Raw genomic sequence first — 21799 nt, 5'->3', positions numbered from 1 at the left:
CTTTCACTACGACTCCTTACAACCTCACCCCATCTTCTGCCCACTCCAGCCCCTCTTAGCTTTAGGTCCCGGGGGGCAGACCTTCCATTGGCTGTTGGTTACAGGGCCTCATGCTCTTACGAGGGGAAGTAGCCAATCAATGTGGCTCGTCTCCGCCCAGCCAGCCCGCGCTAGATCGCGTAGTCGTTGCCCCTCCTTTGGCATGTCGGGAATTGTAGTCTAGTGAAGCATTGCTGCCTATAGTGAAAGGAGGTCGAGAACTACTAGATCCAGCGACCCGAGCGCCGAGCGGTCCAGCTTTTAGGAGTACCCCTCCAACAATCTGGATCTGCAACCCGCATCCAGGAACAGGTGAGAGAGGTTGAGGGCTGGGACCGGAGGCAGGGGCTAGAAACTCGGTCTTACCTCTGTAGCGCAACTTTAAGGCACAGGAGGTCCAGTCTGTTGCGTCGCTGTTCCCCCGTTTTGGGAATTGGTGGGACCGACTGGCTGACACCGTGGATGTGCAGAAACTCCCAAACTCTGCCATGTGGTTTCCTGGAATCCCAATATAACTGCACCCTGCTTTGCTCTTCCGCTGCGAACCCTACCCACCCACCCAGTGTTGCTCCGAGGCTGTCAGCACAATCCTGGCTCTGTGAGGGTCCAGTCCCAGAGCCCCAGACTACATGTCCATAGTACCCAGGGGTTCTGCTTTCACGTGTCAAAGCCTGCGCTCCCCTCTTCCTGCCTACCGAGGGAGACCTGGGTTCTAGATTTGGCGCTGCCATTCCCCCGATATCCTCCTACCTCCTAGAGCCTCAGTTTGGCCTCCATAAAAGAGGGTGATATAAAAATCCTCCCAGCCCCCGGTCCTGAGGTCCTTTACTCTGGATTCTCCAGTCTGTGCTCCAGAATTTAGAGGAAGAAAGTAGAGGAGAACAATTCCAGAGGCTCCCTGGTGGAGGCGTTAACGGTTCCTCAACCGGGTCAAGTTAGGTGGCTTTGAGTCCTAGCCTTCTTATTTTAAGTGTGATCAGCCGAGTCTCGGTTACCCAGCCGTACTTTTTGTTCCCTGCATTTCTTTCTGTAAGTGCCCTCCAGCTTAGCCCAGAAGAGAGTGGGGCATTCTGGGTACAGAGGTGAAAGGTTGGAGGGTGACTTGGGGAGCTGACAGCGTGCATCTGCCTCTGGTGCTTGCCCCTGCAGGGAGTGCTCAATGCCCCCTGCCTATGCCACCTCCCATGCTGCCCCTGTCCCGCTGGCTGAGATCTGTGGGGGTCTTCTTGCTGCCAGCCCCGTGCTGGGTGCCCCAGGACAGGTTGCTGGGTCCCCTACAGCGACCCACCCTGGGGCACGGGTGCCCAGTCCTGGGGGCCTGGCACAGTGCCCGCTGCTGGCGGCAAGCGTGGACAGAGGAGCCTCGGTGAGTTTGGCAGGGGTGAGGGGCCTTGGGGAGGGGAGCAGCTGATTAGGTTTCTGACTTGTCCTCCTTCTTGTCAGAGCATTTTACTCCTCCCTCAGAATGAATGGAGACCAGAAATTGGAGGCTTACGCCCAAGAAAGGCAGGATTTCATCCAGCACTTCTCCCAGATTGTCAAGGTGCTGACTGAGGAGGACATTGGGCATCCAGAGATAGGAGATGCCATTACCCGACTCAAGGAGGTGAGGGATTTACAACTTGAGAGGGTGAACCTTTGCAATCTCTGCACATGTGTGGGGTCTCTCTCTGGCTCTGGGGTGACTTTTGACAGGTGTCGGAACAGACTTTTATCTGAGAGACTCTGGGTCCATTCTGGAGGGGCCGGAGCCCGGGCAGGTCCAATCAATCCAGCTTTGTGGTTCTGGTAGGCCAGACATACTGCTTTGCATAGGGGTTGAGCTCCCTGGGAGTGAAGGCCTTGATCTGGGTAAGTCTTTGATTTTGTTGAGACAGGGAATTAGGTGTCCAGAAATCATAAGGGGCTACCTTGGCAGGGACCTGGGAGGAAGGGAGGAAGCAGTCTGAGGTGGGGCTGAGGGAAGGTAGTGTTCCATCAGAAACCCCTCCTCTAGGGCAGGAACTGTTTTTTGAGATACCTAAGTTGCCTTATTCTTTTGGAGTATCTAGCAATTCTTTTTGTAATGCTGTCTCATTTGTCTGAGGCAAACTAAGGAAAAGGAAGTCTGTACTGGGATGGAGATTAAAAAGGGAAGTCCTCCCAATGAACTCCATCTGGTTGACAACAGGGCAGCAGAAGGCGATGCCACTGAAGGAGTAGCGGATGGTCCCCCCAACCTGAGTGCCCTCCAAGCTGTCCTCTGGCTAATTTGGGGAGGAGGGGGCTTGTCTTAGTTAAGTGAGAGTCTTTTTATTTGCAGATAGGCTGAACTGTGAAGTGGGGTGCAGAGGAGGTGGCTGAGAAAGGAGGAATGGGGATGGGAGAGACCTGAGCTAGCCATTCCCTTGGCACACACAAGAGTTTTCCCCGGGTTCAAGCCCTGTCTGGGTTTGGGAGCAGATTTTAATCTCCAGTATGGAGCCTTCCAGTGTTCTGAAGAAGACAACGCAGAGAGAGCCTGGGGACTGGGGAACTTCAGCTGTGCTCCACAACTTGGAAGAAGCCAAGAGAGTAGTAGTTCAGAGGCTGCCTGGAGGAGGGGTTGGGATTGAGGAGGATAAAGTTAGGTTCCCTGGTCGCCGGTGGGAGAAAACAAAGAGAAATCTCAGAATAGCTGCTCCGCAGACCCTGATGCCTTCCTTGTCCCTCTGCTCTTTCCCCAGGTCCTGGAGTACAATGCCATCGGAGGCAAGTACAATCGGGGTTTGACGGTGGTAATAACCTTCCGGGAGCTTGTGGAGCCTGGGAAACAAGATCCTGACAGTCTCCAGCGGGCCCTGACTGTGGGCTGGTGTGTGGAACTGGTGAGAAGGATGGGGAACAGCAGGCGAAGACGAGGTTTACTAGAGTAGGGGTGCCCTGGGTGGGATGGGGTGGGACAGGAGGGATGGGCCTGAAACTCGCTTCTCGGTTGTGTTTCTCTGCCTCTCGTGTGCTGGGGCCAGACTTAGTGAATAAGGGTTAACACATGGGGAGGCTGTTTCACCAGAAGGTACATGTTTCACCTGTACTCTGGTGGTGGGCCCGGGCCTTGGAACTGGCCGTGAAGTTGTCAGCTCTTTCTTCTGAGTAGAGGACAGCCACAAAAGTGAGATAGTTCTTCTACAAGATTATTCTATGGCAGAGATTGAAAACTCGAAGCCTATTGGTAGTTTTTGAAAATGTTTTAAAATTAAGTTCCCTAAATCTAACAAAAGGAGAGATTTCACATGAAACCCCAGATGTCTTGTATCACATGGAAAATTGCTAGATATGGGTCCAGAGTCCCATATAGCAACAGTTGGCCGAAGTTGAAGCCACTTCCCCAAGACTGGAGATGGACTGTCTTGTGTGGATCTGTCTGTTTTGCTCAGTCTTCCTGTCTCCAAGCTCAGTTGGTTCTTGAAGGTGTATGGTTTGCTCACCTGGCCTAAAGTCTCCATTTTAGGCTTCCCAGGGGGACTAGGTTCTGGAGCTGGGGGGTGCTAGGCCCTGAGGAGTGGGGAGATGAGCCCAGGAGGGAAGACGCTCTGGGCTTGGTGGATGACGGGTGATCCTGGCCTGTCGAGAGGAGCAGCTGGCCTGAGGGAGGGTGTGATGAGCTCAGCACTGGCCACGCTGCACTCTTGGCGTGAGCAGATCAGGTGGAGCTATCTGCACTGCAGGTGGTGGAATTTCCAACCTAGAGCTTGTAAGGGAGATGGGGCTATACAGTAGGGATTTGCCTCCACGGGGGTAAAAGGATGATGGCCTCACTGAGGATGGGGCCCCTGGTGACAGAGGTGCCCTTCTAGGGATTGGTGGTGCTGAGGAGCCCATAGCCACAGACAGCAGGCAAGGAGTGAAGGGCAGGAGGGTAAGGGTAGAGCTGTGGGGGACCCAGCAGCTCACCCGGTAAAATCAGTTGTTACTAACCTTAGCTGCGCGGTGGGTTCACCTGCGGTTGAGTTGGTTTGTTTTGACCAAACCGTGCTGCTTGTGGGATCTTAGTTCCCTGACAAGGGATGACCCTTGGTCCTGGCAGTGAAAATGCTGAGTCCTAACCACTGGACTTCCAGGGAATTCCCATGTTTTCTTAAACGCAGCTGCACTGTGACCACTTCCCTTAAGATTCCATTTGAGCAATGCACCATTGTTTTGGATGATTTTTGTTATAATCTCTGCTTTTATCTTCCTTTCGCTTCTACCACATCTCCTTCAACCTCTTTTCTATTTCAGCATTTACCTCCTAAAAACAAGGACATTTGCCTATATAACCACAATAGCATTTTCACATCTGTCTTAGTCTGTTTGGGCTGCTATAACAAAATAAGGTGGTTGGATAACGTCACTGATTCAATGGACATGAACTTGGGCAAACTCTGAGGTAGTGAGGGACAAGGAGGCCTGGCGTGCTGCAGTCCATGGGGCTGCAAAGAGTTGTACACAGCCTAGCGACTGAACAACAGCAAAATACCAGTGACTGGGTAACTTATAAACAACAGAAAATTTCTCTCTTACAGCTCTGAAGGTTGGGATGGCTGAGATTAAGGCACCCACATGACTGGGTCTTACCAGGAGTCAAGACTTCTCTTCCTGATTCATAGCCAGCATCTTCTTGCTGTGTCCTCAAGTGGAAGGGCCAAGGGAGTGCTTGGAGGTCTCCTTCATAGGGGCACTAATCCCTTGCATGAGGCTTGCACCCTCATGATCTGAGCATCTCCCAAAGGGTCCACCTTCTAATACTGTTATCTTTGAAGTTGAGGATTTCAACATAAGAATTTTGGGGGGAAGCATTCAAATCAGAGCAACAGTCGTGATAGTTAACATTGATATCATAATATTACCTAATATATATTCCATATTTAAATATTCATAATTCTTCCCCAATTGTCTACTATAAGGTGTTTTTTTTTTTTTTTTTTAAAAAAAAACATCTAGGATCCAAGCAGAAGTGATGCATTGCATTTGTTAGTTTTTCTTCAGTCTTTAGAATACTTCCTCCATTATAACAGACTTTTTTAAAGTCTAGGCCAATTATTTGATAGAGTGGCTCACAGCCCAGTCTGATTCGTATCTAGAGGAAATAGGCAAGGAGGCATTTCGGTAAGGATGCAGTGTGGGTAATGTAGATGTGCTTCTCGCTACTTCCCACTGTGACATATACCTGGGGAGATTACTAAAAAACCCAACCCAATACTGTGGTAAAACCACTGTAGATTTAATGTTCTCCTAATAGATAGAAAGTGCAGTTGGTGGGGGCAGAGGAGACTGAGGGAGGCCACGGAATGAATGCCCTTCAGAGGCGATCTTGGTTGAGTGGTGCTGGTTGAAACCAGCTGGCCCTTGTAGCCACTCGGGGGAGGCAGTGGAGCTGTGGCTTCAGGGAACAATGCCACTCCACATAGACACACTGTAAATAAAATGTGTGCCCCAATGTGGAAAGCCCAGGCCCCACTCCAGGGCAACGTCAGAGGGAAAGGTGCAGATGGAGACCTCCTTCCCGAGGACTTGGCCTGGAACGACAATAGCCCTTTCGGCACTGTGCACAGCTGAGCTGGTGGCTAGTGGTGGGCACTTCCTCTGAGCCATGCAGATCCACTGGAGCACACACACAAGACATTAAAAACCATGTCTTCAAGGAATTCCCGTAGTGCTCCAGTGGTTAGGGCTCAGCACTTCCACTGCTGAAGTAGGGCCCAGATTCAATCCCTGGTCGAGGAACTAAGATCCCACAAGCCATGCGGTGTGGCCAAAAAGAAAAAAAACACACCATGTCTTCACAAGCTGTTTGAGGGAGCCGGAATATGTAGCCTGGCTGCTAGAAGTATCTCTGGGAGAAGTTACAGTGCTTCATTCTCTCATGTATTTCTTAGACAAACATTTATGGGCCAGCACTGTGCTGGGCTTTGGGAATGCCATACAGTCAAACACCTCGTCCGTGCCTCAAGGTAGTTCACAGTCCTGCAGGGAGCCAGCATAGTCTGGTACTTTCCAGGAGGCTGGCACTCAGAAGAGGAAGCCCTTTGAGGATGTTTAAGAGCCATGGGTGAAAGTTACCAGGAGTCAGACTTCAGTTCCACCCCATTAGACTCAGGCTCCTAAATGAGCTTCCTGAGGTGGGGTTTTGTTCCTGTTTGCTGGAGTGGGTAAGCAGTGCCCGGAGAGAAGGCAGGAACCAGCCTTTCTTGTTCCTGAAGTCATGTAAAGTCACGCTGCATGAAAAAATCTTGTTTGAAACCCTCCCCGAAGTTTTTGGCCAGGGAGGAGTACAGTATATGAAGATATTTCATCATCTCCCTGATATCAGGGATTGTCTGGAGATCTGTTATGTCTCTTACTCTGAAAACAAAGGAGTTTTTTGTCCCTTTTTATAGTTGGGAAGCCTGAGCCAAAGAAGTCATACAATCTTCCAAAGTCCCACAGCCCAGATTAAAAGTCCTCAGTGAACTTCCCTGGCAGTGCAGTGGTTGAGATTCCATGCTCTCAATGTAGGGGGGCACGGGCTTGATCTCTGGTTGGAGAACTAAGATCCCGCAAGCCACACAGTGTGGCCAAAAAAACCAGTCCTCAGCCTCATCCTGACCTACCTTCCCTGTTGAGTGATTCTTAAAAGCAGCATCTATTGCTAGTAGAAGGAACAATCATAAGGAGCCCTGGGACTCTTATTCCACTTTCCATCCTCCTAGCTCCAAGCCTTCTTCCTGGTGTCAGATGACATTATGGACTCATCCCTCACCCGACGGGGGCAGACCTGCTGGTATCAGAAGGTAAGTGGGCGGGAAGGTAGCGCGGTGGGCATGGCAACAGACCACTGGGAAAGGGTCACATGGAGCCTATGGAGGAGGTGTTACGGGTTTTTGTATGAGTCTAGGCCAGAAGTTGATTGCTTGTTTTCTGTGTCCCTGACAGCCAGGCATAGGTTTGGATGCCATCAATGATGCTTTCCTTCTGGAATCATCCATCTACCGCCTGTTGAAGCTGTACTGTCGGGAGCAGCCCTATTACCTGGACCTGATCGAGCTCTTCCTGCAGGTGTGGTGCCGACTAGGGCTCCCACAGTGGCCTTGGCCTCTATGGGACATTCTCGTCCAGATATGCGATGCTCACTGTCCTCTTTGGGACAGTCTTGTTTTAGGGTGATACACAGGTTTGCCTGGAAGGGGAAGTAATTGAGGGAGGGAGTGGGGGCGGGTGGCGGCGGTGGCTTGCTTGTGTCTCTGTGATTGAAAGGAGTGGTAAAGGGCATGTGTGTGACTGTGTGGGCCTTGAGTTTGGGAGCCCTCTCTTCTTCCTCCTGTCTTTCTGACCACCCGGTTATCAACTACTGTGGGATGTAGGGCCCAAGATTTCAGAGTTCTCCAGCCCTGGAGAAAGCCCAGTTCACAGGCCATCTTCCTGCTCCTTAGAGTTCTTATCAAACTGAGATCGGACAGACCTTGGACCTCATCACAGCTCCCCAGGGCAACGTGGATCTTGGCAGATTCACAGAAAAGAGGTGAGGGACCATGGGAACCATATCTGGACAGTGAGAGGGAGGGCTGGGAGGGGGTGTATAACCCTTCTAAGGAGTTTATCTTCTCCATGCATGCAGGTATAAGTCTATTGTCAAGTACAAGACAGCTTTCTACTCCTTTTACCTTCCTGTAGCTGCTGCCATGTATATGGTGAGTGAGTCTCTTCATCCCTTGCTGCCCTGCTCATGTGGGCCTTTCAATACCGAGGCCACGGAGCAGGCATGCCCCGACTAGGAATGGCTGAGAGATATGGAGCAAGCTACTTAATCTTGCTGAGTCTGTTTCCTCAGCTATAAGATGTGGATAAAATCCCCACCCGTGGGACTAATTATAAAAAAGAACTGAGTGGTTTACATGAAAGTGGACAGCCCATCAAGGGGGAACAAGGAATTCTCCATCTGTGTACAGTAGTAGGAGTGGGGAGGAGATAATTCAGGCTGAGGGAGAAGACTAGATTCAAAGGCAATCCATGGGGTTAACTATCTATGCTGACCTTCTCCAAGTTTCCTTTCCATAGTGAAAGAATTTGGAAATGGTAAAAAGATTAGGAAGCAGGATCAGAGCAACTCAGGAACTGAGCCTTGTGAGAGAAGAGAGTTGACGGCCTCCAGAATGGACTCATCTCTGCTGTGACTTGCAAGAAGACCCATAGCTAAAATCAGTGGGATAGGGGGTGGACCGTCAGCCAGGACTTCCTTTATCAGGGAAGCCAAGGGTGTCTGAAAGGAGAGAAGACTTAGGGGGTCTGTACTGGGGCAAGACCCTCTTCGTGGGAGGAAGCAGCCAGGAAGATGCAGGCACCTCTGGTGTATGACTTGTTAACCCCCTTTCTCTGTAGGCGGGCATTGATGGGGAGAAGGAGCATGCCCATGCCAAGAAGATCCTGCTGGAGATGGGAGAGTTCTTTCAGATTCAGGTAGAAAGGCATGGGGCACTGGCAGAAAACAGGCTCCAGCTTTGCTCCTTCCCTGCCTTACAGCCTCTTCGTTCCTTCTTTTCTGCACCCCCTCTGCCCAGGATGATTACCTCGATCTCTTTGGGGACCCCAGCATGACGGGTAAGATCGGCACAGACATCCAGGACAACAAGTGCAGCTGGCTGGTGGTCCAGTGTCTGCAGCGGGCCTCTCCAGAGCAGCGCCAAATCCTGCAGGTGCCTGAGGCTGTGCTGTGGGTCCCCAAGCCGTGGAGTAGGGGAAAGAGCAGTGGTTTTTCAATGGGGGTGATTTGACACACACATGCACGCACGCCCGCCCACCCTGGCATTTGACAGTGTCAGGAGACATTTTTTTTTTTGTCATCATAACTTGGTGTGTGTGTGTGTGTGCCTGTGCCACTGGATCCCTAGTGGGTAGAAGCCAGAGATGCTGCCAAATACCACACATACAGTAGCTTCCCACAAAGAACTATCTGGCAGAAATTTCAAATGGGCCATGGGTTGAGAAATCCTGGGGTAGAAGAAGCTGAGGCCTGAACCCCACTGAGTGAGCATTTGGGAAGGGGGCGGCGTGGGGGGGGGGGGCTGGAGTTTGAGATCATAGCTACTCAGAGACCCTTGAAACTGGAGGCAGGAATGGAATGAATAAATGGCATTGGAGAGGTTCTGGATGGGGGAGTGGAGGGACCTAGAGGTGCGGGGGTAAGGCTAATAAGCCCGTTTTCCTACCCCCGACCCTTCAGGAGAACTATGGGCAGAAGGAGGCTGAGAAGGTGGCCCGAGTGAAGGCGCTCTACGAGGAGATGAATCTGTCGGCTGTGTACATGCAATACGAGGAAGACAGTTACAACCACATTATGGGTCTCATTGAGCAGTATGCTGCGCCCCTGCCCCCAGCCATCTTCCTGGGGTTAGCACAAAAGATCTACAAGCGGAAAAAGTGACCTAGAGTCTGTGAAGGTGGGGAAAGGAGGCTTCTTAATAAATTATTGTCTAACCTGTGGTTCTTCCGTTTCTGCTTGTGCCAGCCAGGGGTGCAGCTTTGTCCAGAATGGGCAGGGTGGGGGTCAGTTGCATGGAAGCCGGAACCCCCTTGGGACTAAAAGGTCCCTTCAGTGGGACCTTGCTGCTGCTGCTAAGTCGCTTCAGTCGTGTCCGACTCTGCGACCCCATAGACGGCAGCCCACCAGGCTCCCCCGTCCCTGGGATTCTCCAGGCAAGAACACTGGAGTGGGCTGCCGCATCAAAAGCCATTGAGCTGGGCCTGGGTGGGTGACACAGGCAAAAGCGTCAAGCGCTGGGGGCTGGGTCTGAGGCTCGCCACGCCCATGCGTGGAGGGGCGCGGCTGCGCAGCGCTGGCGGGTCGTCCCAGCGCCCCTCCCCTCCAGTCTGTGCGGGCTGGGCGGGGACCGCAGCCGCGGAGCCGGACGCGGCTCCAGACTCCGGAGCGGCTGCAGGAGGACCCAGGTGAGGATGACTTGGCCTGCGGGTGTGGATGGATGGATCAGGGCTGGCGGGGTGGGGCAAGAGAGGGGAGCAGTAAAAAATAGAGAAGGGGTGGGGTGGAGCTGCACCATAGAGACAAGTGCAGAGAGAATGGGACAGACATGCTGGTGTTCGCAGCAGGGTGAAGGTGCGCCGCAGCTGTAGGCTGGAGCCCGGGGCCGAGGCCCGTGCCGGCCGGCCTGCCCGGTGGAGTTGACAGGCTGACGGTTGCTCCTGCAGCTCGATCCTTTCCCCCACGCCTGCCCCTTTCCTGCATTAACCAGCCGGACGCACGTCCCCCCACTCCATTTCAGATCATCTGGGCGGGGCCTCTCGACCCTTTCCCCTGGGAGTGAGGGGCAGGGCCAGATTGCAGCAGAGAGGACCCAGGGTCCCTTCTTGGCCCCATCCTTTTACAAGCCGCCGCACCTCCAAGGAGATCGAGGGCGCAGCCGCATTCTCTGACCCTCCCCGCCCCATTCTCGGGGGTGGGGATTACATTCGACTCCACCTGCAAACACTGCAGCGGAAACTAATAGCCAGTCGATGTTATTTGCATATCATTTAAATATTGTCCAAGGGGCCGTTCCACGCCTGCCCCAGCACCTAAGTCACCTTGGTGTCCTTCCCGCGGCCCGCACCCTCGCTGGCTGGGTTTCACTATCCCTCTCTTCTAGGGCTGCATCTGCGGTTGCCAGGCAAGTGGATTTGAGAGGCCTGATCCTCCTCATTCTCTAGAGGCCATCCCGTCGCCGCCGGCACCATGCTGTCCCCTCAGAGGGCCTTACTCTGCAACCTCAACCACATCCACCTCCAGCATGTCTCTCTAGGCCTGCATTTGTCCCGCCGTCCGGAGCTCCGGGAGGGGCCCTTGAGCACATCCCCTCCCCCAGGGGACACCGGGGGCAAGGAGAGCCGGGGCCCCTGCAGTGGGACCTTGGTGGACGCCAATTCCAACAGCCCAGCCGTGCCCTGCCGATGTTGCCAGGAGCATGGGGCAGGTCTAGAAAACCGGCAGGACCTAGCACAGGAGGAGGAGGGGGCTGCCTCTCCCTCAGACCCGGGCTGTTCCTCCTCTCTCAGCTCCTGCTCAGATCTTAGCCCCGATGAGTCCCCCATCTCAGTCTACTCCAGGGACCTCCCTGGCAACGAGGATGTTCACCCTCAGCCCAGCATCGTTCCCCTGGAGCAAGGCTCGCCCCTGGCTTCCGCAGGCCCAGACACCTGCTCCCCAGACAGCTTTTGTTGCTCTCCGGATTCCTGCTCTGAAGCTTCCTCTCCATCCGGTCCAGGCCTGGACTCCAATTGTAATGCCCTGACCACTGGCCAGGACCTCCCTTCCCCAGGGCTAGAGGAAGAGGAGGAGGCCGAGGAGCAGGACCTCCCTACCTCTGACCTCCCAGAGGCTGATGATGAGAAAATCGATGCTGGGAAAACCGAACCCAGTTGGAAAATCAACCCCATTTGGAAAATTGACAAAGAGACAACTGATGCTAGCTGGAAAATAACTGAGAACAATAACTCGGGTTGGAAAGTCAATGGGAATACTATTGAATGTTGGAAAACTGAACATGGAAAATTCGACTCCAGTTGGAAAACCAATACAGGAATAACTGATTCTGGTTCGAAAACTGATGCAGGGAAAATTGATGGGGGATGGAGAAGTGACGTCAGCGAGGAGCCGGTGCCCCACCGGACAATCACGTCCTTCCACGAGCTGGCCCAGAAGCGCAAGCGGGGCCCAGGGCTGCCCCTCGTGCCGCAGGCCAAGAAAGACCGCAGTGACTGGCTCATCGTCTTCTCTCCCGACACCGAGCTGCCCCCCACAGGGTCGCTCGGCAGCTCCCAGGCGCCTCCCCGGGAAGTCACCACCTTCAAGGAACTCCGGTCCCGAAGCCGGGCTCCGCCCCCGCCAGTCCCGCCCCGAGACCCCCCAGCTGGCTGGGCCTTGGTCCCACCTCGGCCCCCACCGCCACCCGTCCCTCCCCGGAGGAAGAAGAACCGACCTGGGCTGCAGCCCATAGCAGAGGGGCAGCCCGAGGAGGGCAGGGTGGGCAGCCCAGCTGCTGGTGAGGAGGCCCCAGCTTCAAAGGAGCCGGAGCAGCCAGGTCCTCAGGCTGGCACTGAAGGTACGTGGCCATAGGAGGTGGCGAGAGGAGGGCTGGCCTTTGGCCTCCCTACACCTCCAAAGCTTCCGACCCGACCCCCTGTCTCCCCTCCATTCTGTGTGACCCATCCCACCCATCCTTCCCGTCCCCTGCTACCGGGAGCGCTCCGGGAAAGGGAAACTGGGTGGGTCCTTGGGTTACGGGGACTAACTCTTTGCTCCCTCTTTCTCCCGCCCCTCCTTGCCTGGCTGCCCATCCCGCTGGCCTCCTACCCCTCCGCATCTACCCCGCCAATCCCGCCTGCAGCCGGTCCCCTCCTGCTCCCTCGGCCCCTGGTTTTTCGGTTCTCGGCTGACGGGCGCCCCCTGTTGCAGGGTGGGAGCGCGGCCGCAGCTGGGTCTCTGCTCCTGGCGCCTCTGGCTAGCTGGCCAGGCGCTGGGCTGCGGCTCCTGGGGGCACCGAGTACCCCGGAGGAGCAGCTGCTGCCCGTCCGCCTGTCCCCGGTGGGGGCCTATTCGCCTCCAGCTAGGGGGGACCTTCCCTGCCTGGCCAGCCCTGAGCTGGCACTGCTGCTGTCCCCGCTCTTTCCCAGAAGTAGCACCTTCCCCCCCGTGGCTTCCCCACCCTGCCAGGTACCCGCCCCCCCGCTGCCACGGCCACCTCGTCCGCCGAAGGCCCCTCGCTGGACCAGGAGCCCACCGCCTCCGCCCAGGCTACGTAAGACGGACGGGGGGCAGCCCCGCGGGCCACGCCTCAGGCGGGGCTGCCCCGCCCACTCCAAAGCCCCACCCATCCTCGGCCAGACCTTTGCTTTAGTTTTTTCCCGGGTTACCCGGCTGGGTCCAGCCCTTCGACCTGGGCGATTCCAAGATCGTTGGTCCTGGGGAGTCTGGTCTTGGTAACTCCCCGGGCTGGGCGAAGTTTGCTGCTTTCCCAGCTGCGTGGCCGGGACATAGTGGATATAGGCTTAGCCAGCTTCCACGCACAGCTTAAGGGGGTCCCAGCAAGGCCATTGTTAAGGACCTTGGGTCACACCCTCTGTGGAATTCCCTGGCCAGTGCAGTTCGAGCCTGACCCCCACCTTGTACGGGAAGGGTGAAGGGTGAAGTTCGCTTAGCTCACTGGCCGAAGGGGGTTCTAGTCACTCCTTCCCCCTGGGGCCAGCCCCAGTGGGCTGCAGCGAGGGGCCCTCTGCCTAGCTGGCGCAGGACCCAGGTTTCCCCTTTCCGGCGCCTTCCAGCCTCCCAATCCTTGGGTCTGCTCTCCCTCCGTCTCTCCTCCCATTCCCGTCTGTCTGTCTTTCCATTGGTCCAGGCTCCCCACGTGCTCCCTGGGTCCCCGCGGACCTGACGTCCCCCCCTCCCCCTCCACCCCACCGCCGGCCAGGGGGTGGGGGGGAGTGGCGGGCACAAGGCTGCCCCTCCCTTCCCTGCCCTGTCATCTCCCGCCTTTCAGGGCCCAGCCTGGCAGGCGGGAGGGAGGTGAGCACGGCTGCCCCACGCTGAGACTTCCGGGATCGAGGAGTGGGAGCTGGGCCGTGAGGAAGGGAAATGGGAACCGAGAAGTGGGGAGCAGGACGGCAGTGCTGAGATATGTGCAGGTTTTCACTCCGGGTACTGCCCTGTGCTCCCCGCAGCCCTAGGCTCCTTTTCCCAAGACTTCAGGGGCTGGGGTGTCTAGACCCATAGGATATGACCCTTGCGAAAGCCTGGAGGCCTTGGGGGTGACCCCTGGTAAGTGGCAGTGCGTTCTTCTTCCCTTATCCCAGTCCGTAGTTCCTGGTCGTTCGCCGGCGTCCCCGGGGCCCAGCGACTGTGGATGGCAGAAGCCCAGAGTGGGACTGGCCAGCTGCAGGAGCAGAAAAAAGGTAGGACACCCTGACTTTTGACCCTTGGTTTGGAAATCAACTTCCCCTCACTTAGGCCCTCCTCTCTCAAATTGTGTGAACTGGCCTCTCCGAGTCCCTCGGAGTTTGCCTGGGGAGAGACAAAGGGCTTTGACGCTTCTTCTCTTTCCCGCCCGGCTCCCAGGTCTCCTGATAGCTGTTAGTGCTTCAGTGGATAAAATCATCTCGCACTTTGGGGCCGCCCGGAACTTGGTTCAGAAGGTGAAGGTGCCTGTAGGGAGGGTGTTGGGGGGTGAGGAGGGGCATGTAGCTCTGAGGGCACAGGGGAAGGCTGGAGGTATCCCTGGACCCATGCCCATTGCGCCGCCTCCAGGCCCAGTTGGGGGATAGCCGTCTGAGCCCAGACGTGGGGCACCTGGTGCTGACCACCCTCTGTCCGGCCCTCCATGCCCTGGTGGCCGACGGGCTGAAGCCTTTCCGGAAAGACCTCATCACTGGGCAGCGGCGGAGCAGCCCCTGGAGTGTGGTGGAGGCGTCTGTGAAGCCAGGTGAAGGGGGCGAGTGTGGGACTGGGCAGAGGGCAGGGCTGGGGTCTGGCTGACGACGCCCTGTGTCCTCAGGCTCCAGCACTCGTTCCCTCGGTACCCTGTATAGCCAGGTCAGCCGTCTGGCCCCGCTGAGAAGCAGCCGTAGCCGCTTCCACGCCTTTATCCTGGGCCTCCTCAAGTGAGTGGCCTTCTTTCTGGTATCCCTCCCACAGCCTGGGGACTGCAGGGGTGTCCTGGGTGGGATATATGGTGGTTGCCCCATGTCCCCAGAGAAGGCCTTCCCTGTCCTGGTCTTATTTCCTATCCTCCACCCACAGGGGGCTGGTGTCCTGACTTCTATTCCTTCCTCTCTCCCCCAGCACTAAGCAGTTGGAGCTGTGGTTTTCCAGTCTCCAGGAAGATGCAGGTCAGAGGCTCAAATGGGCTTTGAGAGGATGGGCTTGCTAGACTAGGGGGAGTAGAAAAAGGGATCTCTTCTGATGGTTCCCCCTGATGCCAGAATGCTCTCGATCCAGATCTCCAATCTTACTACTCTTCTGTTTGGAACTCTTTTTGAAAAATTAATTTATTATTTATTTGGTTGCATTGGGTGTTCATCGCTTTGCGTGGCTTTCTCTAGTTACAGCTAGTGGGGGCTATGCTTCATTGCTGTGAGCGCGCTTCTCATTGTGGTGGCTTCTCTTGTTGCAGAGCACAGGCTCTAGGGTGCTTGGGCTTTAGTAGTTGCGGCACATGGGTTTATCTACTCCGTGACACGTAGAATCTTCCCAGACCAGGGATCGAACCTGTGTCCCCTGCATTGGCGGGTGGATTCTTATCCACTGCACCACCAGGAATGTCCTGCTTAGAACTCTTTTAAGGAGTCTTATTAATAGGAGGAATGCCCCTAATCCTCACTCTAACCTGCAAAGACTTGGTTATCTGGCCTTTGCCTTCAGGTTTGGGGCTTTTCTTGGTCAACAGTCTCCTTTTCAGTTCTTTCTGCCCCAGGGCCCTACTTTTGCTGTGCCTCCTTCTCCAGTAGGGCTTCCTGCTCCTCCTGCCTCCTCATTAACTTTCATTCATCCTTTGGGTCCTTCTTCAGTGAGGCTCCACCCCCATTCCCTACCCCACCTACCCATTTTGCTCCCATAGCCCTCAAGTCCTCCTTTTTGTTACTTATATACTTGCTACTGGGCATCCCAAGTGGCACTAGTGGTAAAGAATCTGCCTGCCAATGCAGGAGACTCAGGAGATGAAGGTTCGATCCCTGGGTTGGGAAGATCCCCTGGAGGAGGGGACAGCAATCCACTCCAGTATTCTTGCCTGGAGAATCATGGACAGAGGAGCCTGGCGGGCTACGGTCCATGGAGTTGCAAAGGGGCACGACTGAATGGATGCAGCATGCATGCATACTTGTTCCCACACCCCTCTCCGGGTGGTGGTTCCACAGCAGGGATGTGGCTGCCCTGTATCCTGCCGAGTCCCCCTCTCTGCCCCAGTGCCCAGTGTAGAGCGAGGCCCAGGAGGGTGTTTGTTGACTGGCCAGCTGAAGCCCTTGGAGAGGCCCAGAGCAGGGGCTGATGGTAGCCTGCTCTTTCCCAGGCCTGCTGTCCCTCCTGTACCTGCCCACTGGCTTCTTCTCCCTGGCCCGGGCTGGCTGCCCCTCCTTGTCCACGGAGCTGCTGCTCCTGCTGCAGCCATTGTCGGTGCTCACCTTCCACCTGGACCTGCTGTTTGAGCACCACCACCACCTGCCCCTGGGGCCGCCTCAGGCCCCACCCCCGCCAGGCTCACCTCCAGCCCTGCAGCAGACTGTGCAAGCCGTGCTGCACTGGGGGGGTCGGCTGGCCCAGAGCCTCCGGGGGGCTTCTGGGGAGGCCCCTCCGGGCCCTTCAGCCCCCTCAAGCTCTCCCAGCCGCTGCAGCTGGTGGGAGCAGCTGACCCAGGCCTCCCGGGTCTATGCGTCTGGCGGCGCCGAGGGCTTGCCTCTTCCCCGGTGGGGGTCCAGGCGCACCCAGACTGCAGCTGAGGCCACACAGGAGAGGTCCCCGCACACAGAGGAAGCAGCACCAGGCAGAGGCGTATGGCTGGGGAGACTGTTTGGAGTGCCTGGGGGCCTCGCAGAAACTGAGAGCGGAGCCCCTAAGTCCAGGTAATGGGGTCCCTGGCCCCCTCCATGACCTCTGACCCCCTCTCAGAGCCCTCAGTCAGCCCAATTTGTTTGTTTTTGGTGCTCTGGGTGCTGGCAGGATCCTGACCAGGGATTGCGCTCAGGCCCTGGCCGTGAAAGCAGAGTCCTAACCTTTGGACCACCAGGGAACTCCCTCAGTCACTCTTAATTTGAAACTCGGTAGGGATCCTTTAGGTCCGAGGTTGACAGCCTGGCTTTTCTACAGCCATGATGGTTATATTCTTAAGTCATGAACTTTTGACAGTTATTAAATACCTGCATGATATTGTCCACTTTTCCTCTTGGCTCTCAAAGCCAAAAATACTTTCTGGCTCTTTAGAAAAAAAGGAAGTATTTGTGGACTCCTGCTCCAGGGTTTGACCATTGGTGGCTCCTTAGTGGCTTCAGGTACTCTTTAGTGACCCTCTGGAGCTAAGCCTGCTGGTTCCGTAGGTCCCTTTGTGGCTTTTGGTGTAGTGACCTCCATTGTCACCTCCCTAATCACCTTAAAGGCAACTGTGTCCCAAGACTGCCACTCTGCCCTCAGCAGCGACCAACTCCTGACCTCTTGAAACGCAGTTGGGTCCCTCATCCTCTCCCTCCCTCCAAGGTCCCAGATCCTTGGTGGTTTTTCTGGAGGTGGGGTGGCCTCTGTGACCCTGCGTCCTTTCCTCCAGGAGACCATCCAGCTGGTTGCCCCCGACAGTGAGTGTGTTGGCTCTGGTGAAGCGGGCGGCGCCTCCTGAGGCTCCCTCATCTCCTAAGGAGCTTGAGGTCTCAGAACCCAGCACGGTGCAGACCCACAGGTAAGGAGGGTCAGGGAGAAAGCACTGGCGTGCACGTGTTATGTTACATGTGTGGGTTTTTCTGACTTCACGTGGATGGGAGGTGATGTAAAGTCAGACAGGGCTTGGTTTTGCATTGCATCTTTGCTGTTTATTATTAGTGTGATACTAGTTTCTCTGAACCTTTAGTTTCTTTTTCTGTAAAAAGAGGATACTTTATATTTTTTTAATGGTTGTTCTGAAGACTAAACGTGATTTTATAAAAGTATTAGGCACATAGAAGGTGCCCAGTTACTGGCCAGTTTTATTACTGTATGAGTGTACGATGAATGCGTGTGTGTCCACTGGGGAACTGGGCTTCCCTTTAGTGGGGCCTTCTAATTTGGCACCAGGGGCTGTGTCATCCTTGGGGTCTGGCTTCTTTTAGGTTCTCAATCCATTGAATTTGGCTTCTTTTTTTTTTGGGGGGGGTGCTGTTTTGAGTCTTTGTTGCTGCTCGGGCTCCTCTCTAGTTGTGGTGCACAGGCTTCTCAATGCTCTGGCTTCTCTTATTGTGGAGCAGGGCTCTAGGATGCAACAGCCTCAGTAGTTGTGACTCTGGGGCTCTAGAGCACAGGCTCAATAGTTGTGGTCCATGGGCTTAGCTGCTCCGTGGCATGAGGGATCTTCCTGGATCAGGGATGGAACGCGTCAGGGATGCATTGGCAGGTGGACTCTTTACCACTGAGTCATCAGGGAAACCCCTGAATCAGGTTTCTTGATTTTCCATTCAAGTACTTTTCAAGTACATACTATGTGCTTTGCATTATACTGGAGGAGGGAATCTCTGCCCTCAAGGAGCTTGTAGTCTAGTGGGGATACCAGTTAATAAATCAGCACTTACAATTGTGTGTGCTAAAGACTCTGGAAAAGGAAGATAGTCCTTTGGAGCCATACAGACAGGGCTTCTTCCCCAGGTCTGGGGACTCAGAGAAGCCTAGTGATGGTGTGGGCTATGCATCTTGCAGAAGGAACAGGATGCAAAGGTGGAGAAGTCAAAGTGTGGTAAGTGAGGAACTATGAGTACATGGCTGGAGTGGAGGATCCTGGCAGTGGTGACAGGGAGGTCAGAGGTGTCAGTAGACCAGTGAAGGAAGCTGGGTATCACTCCGAGGCAGTGGGAACCACTGAAGGGTCTTAAACCCAGGGATGATAAGTTTTAGAAGGATCTCTACTGCTGTGTGGAGAATGGAGAGGGTGGTCAGGATTCAGGCAGACCAGTTAGATTATATGCCAGTGGTCCAGAAGAGTATAGAGGCCTAAACTAAGATGATGGGAGTGAAGCTGAAGATAAATGGAGTGGTGGGAGAAACCAATATCAAACAGGTTTTGGTGACTGATTGGGTGTAGAGACTGAGACCCCTTGTTTTTTACCAGGAATAACTGTATAGGTGATGCCATTTACCACTACAGGGGACCTAAAAGGAGGGACCAGTTTGGAGGGTTAAGATGAGTTATTTAGCTTGTGTATGTTGAATATGAAGCACCAGAGAAGTACAAATTACATTAAATAAGGAGCTAAAGAGTGGGTCTGGAGCTTAGGAGAGGGCTGGGGCCCCAAACAAATCAACATGTTGAAGAGACGTGGTCCCCATGAGCCCAACTGATGTTTACTGAGCTGAACCAACAGGGACATACATCCCGCGGAGGGGGGGAGGTGAGGCTGGCGACAGGGACCCCCACCTCACTTCATCCCCGCATCTCCCTCTGGCTCCTCACAGGGCAGTCCGGGCTCTCTGTGACCACACTGCTGCAGGACCTGACCAGCTGAGCTTCCAGCGAGGGGAAGTGCTGCGTGTCATCGCCACTGTGGATGAGGACTGGCTCCGCTGTGGGAGGGATGGAGCGGAGGGGCTGGTACCCGTGGGGTATACCTCCCTTGTTCTCTAGGCCTAGCACCTGTTCCTTTCCTGCACCTCTCTCTCCCTTCTGTCACCTGGGAATGGAATGGCCTGTGAATACTCACCCATGTATACTGACTGTCCCCAAAGTATCTTCCCTGTCTGCAAAATGACACGTTCCTCCCATAGCCATTTCTGCTAATACCTAAAATAAACTTTTTTCCTTCCTTCCTATACCCATCTATAAGGTGAAATCTGCTCTTCGAAAATATATAAAAAGGAATTTCCCTCCATGCCATCTCTTTCCTCTTTCCAATCTGTATTCTGCAAAATGGAAATCTAGCCCCCTGTATCTTCTTCCTCCATAAGTGGACTGCACCTCTATATACGCCTCAGTTCCCAAGACTTGAAGGGCCTCTATAGTCTTCTTCCTGTGTATGGAACCTCCCCCCACCTCACCCATCCCGCGTTGCCTGTATTTATGATGTACTCATGCTGGACTAGGTGCTGAAGTCTGGACACCCCTGGTGGGTGGGCCTGTGGGGTCAGTCTGTCTCCTTCCTCCTTTGTCCCAATAAAGAGTGGGAGTTGAATGTGTCGTCACTGTGGGTTTCAGGACATAGGCTATGGGGGAGGGGCGGGAGGCTGTGTCGTGGGGAGCCCAAGGGAGATGCTTCCTTCCTAGCTGGGTCTAGTTGTTCCTTGAAAGGTAGCCCGATTGGTGCCTGACTCACTGACGTGCATCTCTAGTCTGAGACTTGATTGCTTTGCTTAGACTGATACAGTAGGAGCCTGAGTAGATTCGGGAGAGCTGGGAAGACTTAGCCCATGAAATTGTACTTACAAGCTTCATAGCTGAGGTGATGGGAAAGATTAAAAGGTGTTAAAAAGGGACATTCCGTGGTGATATAATTTTAGAAGCATAATAACTTGACATCTATTACTTTGTTAGGAGTTAATGAGTTTCCTTTCAGTCTTTTGAAATGAGAATAGTTAAATGCTCTAGAGCCTGGAGGATGGGGGTAGAAATCACTACAAATGATTGCCTATAGGAGAATTACTGAAAGGTTAGAAGAATAGAAAGCTATTATCAGTCATTAGGAAAGTTAGGGGGCAGCTGAAAACTGTGAGGTGAAACAAAAGAAAAACATTTAAAATTTTCCTTCATCTTTGGAAACTTGGTTAAGAGCACAATGGGCTGCTGTTAGAGGAGAAAGGACTTGAGAAAGTAAGAGCTAACACTTTGGAAATACTCAGGGGTAGGGTTGGTTAGACTCAGCTGTCTCATACTTTCGCCATTTTCTAAGATTTAATATTTCCCGTTCCTGGCCAATTTATGACATTCATCTGCTCCTTGCTTTAATTTTGCTTTCTGTGTTTGGCGGTCCTCTCAGCTTTAGACCTCAGTTTGCATTTCAGGTGTTTTCTAGGGTGATGTTTTTCAAACTGGATTCTGACTGCCTCTGAGAATTCCTAGTCACTCAATATATTCCTAAGAGTGGGAGTACTCAAGTTTATGAAGCTTCTTCAATTGCAAACTACTACTGCAAAAGAAGTTTTATTTTTATGTTTTAAGTTATTAAACAGTAGATATGGAAGACTATGCTTTGGGACCAATATTTCTTAAAGTGAGATCTTTGGTGTACGTGGGGGGTGGCCATGATTCTAAAGTTTCAGAAATCCTTTACTTGTACACAGCTTTCATTTCCTATGATTCAACCTGCCCTCTCCTTTTTTCTGACTCTTATCCCTATGTGCTTGGTTTTATAGTGGGTAATCCTCAAAAGTGGGAGGAGTCCTAGAACAATATTGTCAGAGTATCAGTGAGACCTGGTGATATTGGCAGCTGGAGCCTAATGGTTATCAGGTAACAGAACATCTTGAGATAGGACAGAGATTGATATAAAATTAGTTCTGTGCTATTATCATTATATATTATCCAAACAGAATAGCTTTAAGTAGATGTTAAAGGGATATTAAAGGTTAAATAAAGATTAAAGAAACCTTAAATTAACTACTAAGGTATTGTTTTTGCAGCCATGGATAGACTGTTGTGTAATAGTGGGATAAGCCCTAAGTTCTTGCAGGAGTAGAGATTGAGCTCTGGTAGTCAACTGTCTTGAGGCTTCTGAGCAACTGTATTCCAGCTGAACTCAACGATTAAATGTCTGACTCCTGTCTAGGACAAGAGTTTGTTAGGTCTTTCAGTTGGCAGGAATGGATTTATCTTCCTTAGTAGGGTCAGGCTTTGGCTATTTCTGACACTTTCCTACTTGCGGATGAACTTAAAAGATTTTGGAGTTCTGGCTCCAACACTAGTTACTGGATGATCTGGCAAGTTTACCTAACCTTCCCGAGGTTCAGTTTTTACTTCTACGAAAACGGGAATAACTACAGGGAACTATTATGAGGATTAACTAGCTACAAGATCTTGGGTGAGTTACTTACCTCTCTGTTGCTTCAGTTTCCTCATCTGTAAAATTTGGTTTTGGTACCTACCAA

At 53.5% G+C, this 21799-nt stretch overlaps 2 protein-coding genes across 10 annotated transcripts; both read left to right on the top strand.

The window, feature by feature from the left end:
• Nucleotides 1-227: 227 nt before the first annotated feature.
• Nucleotides 228-9494, top strand: FDPS (farnesyl diphosphate synthase). 2 transcript variants are annotated; one of them, XM_061413043.1, is made up of 10 exons: nucleotides 228-351; nucleotides 1483-1645; nucleotides 2745-2885; nucleotides 6729-6809; nucleotides 6952-7074; nucleotides 7449-7537; nucleotides 7634-7706; nucleotides 8395-8472; nucleotides 8574-8708; nucleotides 9236-9494. In XM_061413043.1, the coding sequence occupies exons 2-10, from the start codon at nucleotides 1505-1507 to the stop codon at nucleotides 9434-9436; spliced, it is 1062 nt and encodes a 353-aa protein (XP_061269027.1). In that variant the 5' UTR covers nucleotides 228-351; nucleotides 1483-1504; the 3' UTR covers nucleotides 9437-9494. The 2 variants fall into 2 exon arrangements, with proteins under 2 accessions (XP_061269027.1, XP_061269026.1); XM_061413042.1 differs by having other exon boundaries at nucleotides 228-1405.
• Nucleotides 9495-9582: 88 nt separating this feature from the next.
• Nucleotides 9583-19890, top strand: RUSC1 (RUN and SH3 domain containing 1). 8 transcript variants are annotated; one of them, XM_061413024.1, is made up of 11 exons: nucleotides 9583-9960; nucleotides 10656-12107; nucleotides 12393-12803; nucleotides 13855-13953; nucleotides 14117-14193; nucleotides 14306-14480; nucleotides 14553-14658; nucleotides 14840-14886; nucleotides 16065-16614; nucleotides 17310-17438; nucleotides 19178-19890. In XM_061413024.1, the coding sequence occupies exons 2-11, from the start codon at nucleotides 10742-10744 to the stop codon at nucleotides 19344-19346; spliced, it is 3129 nt and encodes a 1042-aa protein (XP_061269008.1). In that variant the 5' UTR covers nucleotides 9583-9960; nucleotides 10656-10741; the 3' UTR covers nucleotides 19347-19890. The 8 variants fall into 8 exon arrangements, with proteins under 8 accessions (XP_061269008.1, XP_061269007.1, XP_061269012.1 ...); XM_061413023.1 differs by having other exon boundaries at nucleotides 14117-14199; XM_061413028.1 differs by lacking the exon at nucleotides 12393-12803.
• The last annotated feature ends 1909 nt before the right edge of the window (nucleotides 19891-21799 follow it).

The sequence above is a fragment of the Bos javanicus genome, chromosome 3, assembly GCF_032452875.1.
Source record: "Bos javanicus breed banteng chromosome 3, ARS-OSU_banteng_1.0, whole genome shotgun sequence".
NCBI classification, from domain to species: Eukaryota; Metazoa; Chordata; class Mammalia; order Artiodactyla; family Bovidae; genus Bos; species Bos javanicus.
Note: the sequence above shows the minus strand (reverse complement) of the source record. Positions and strands in the feature narration are given on the sequence as shown.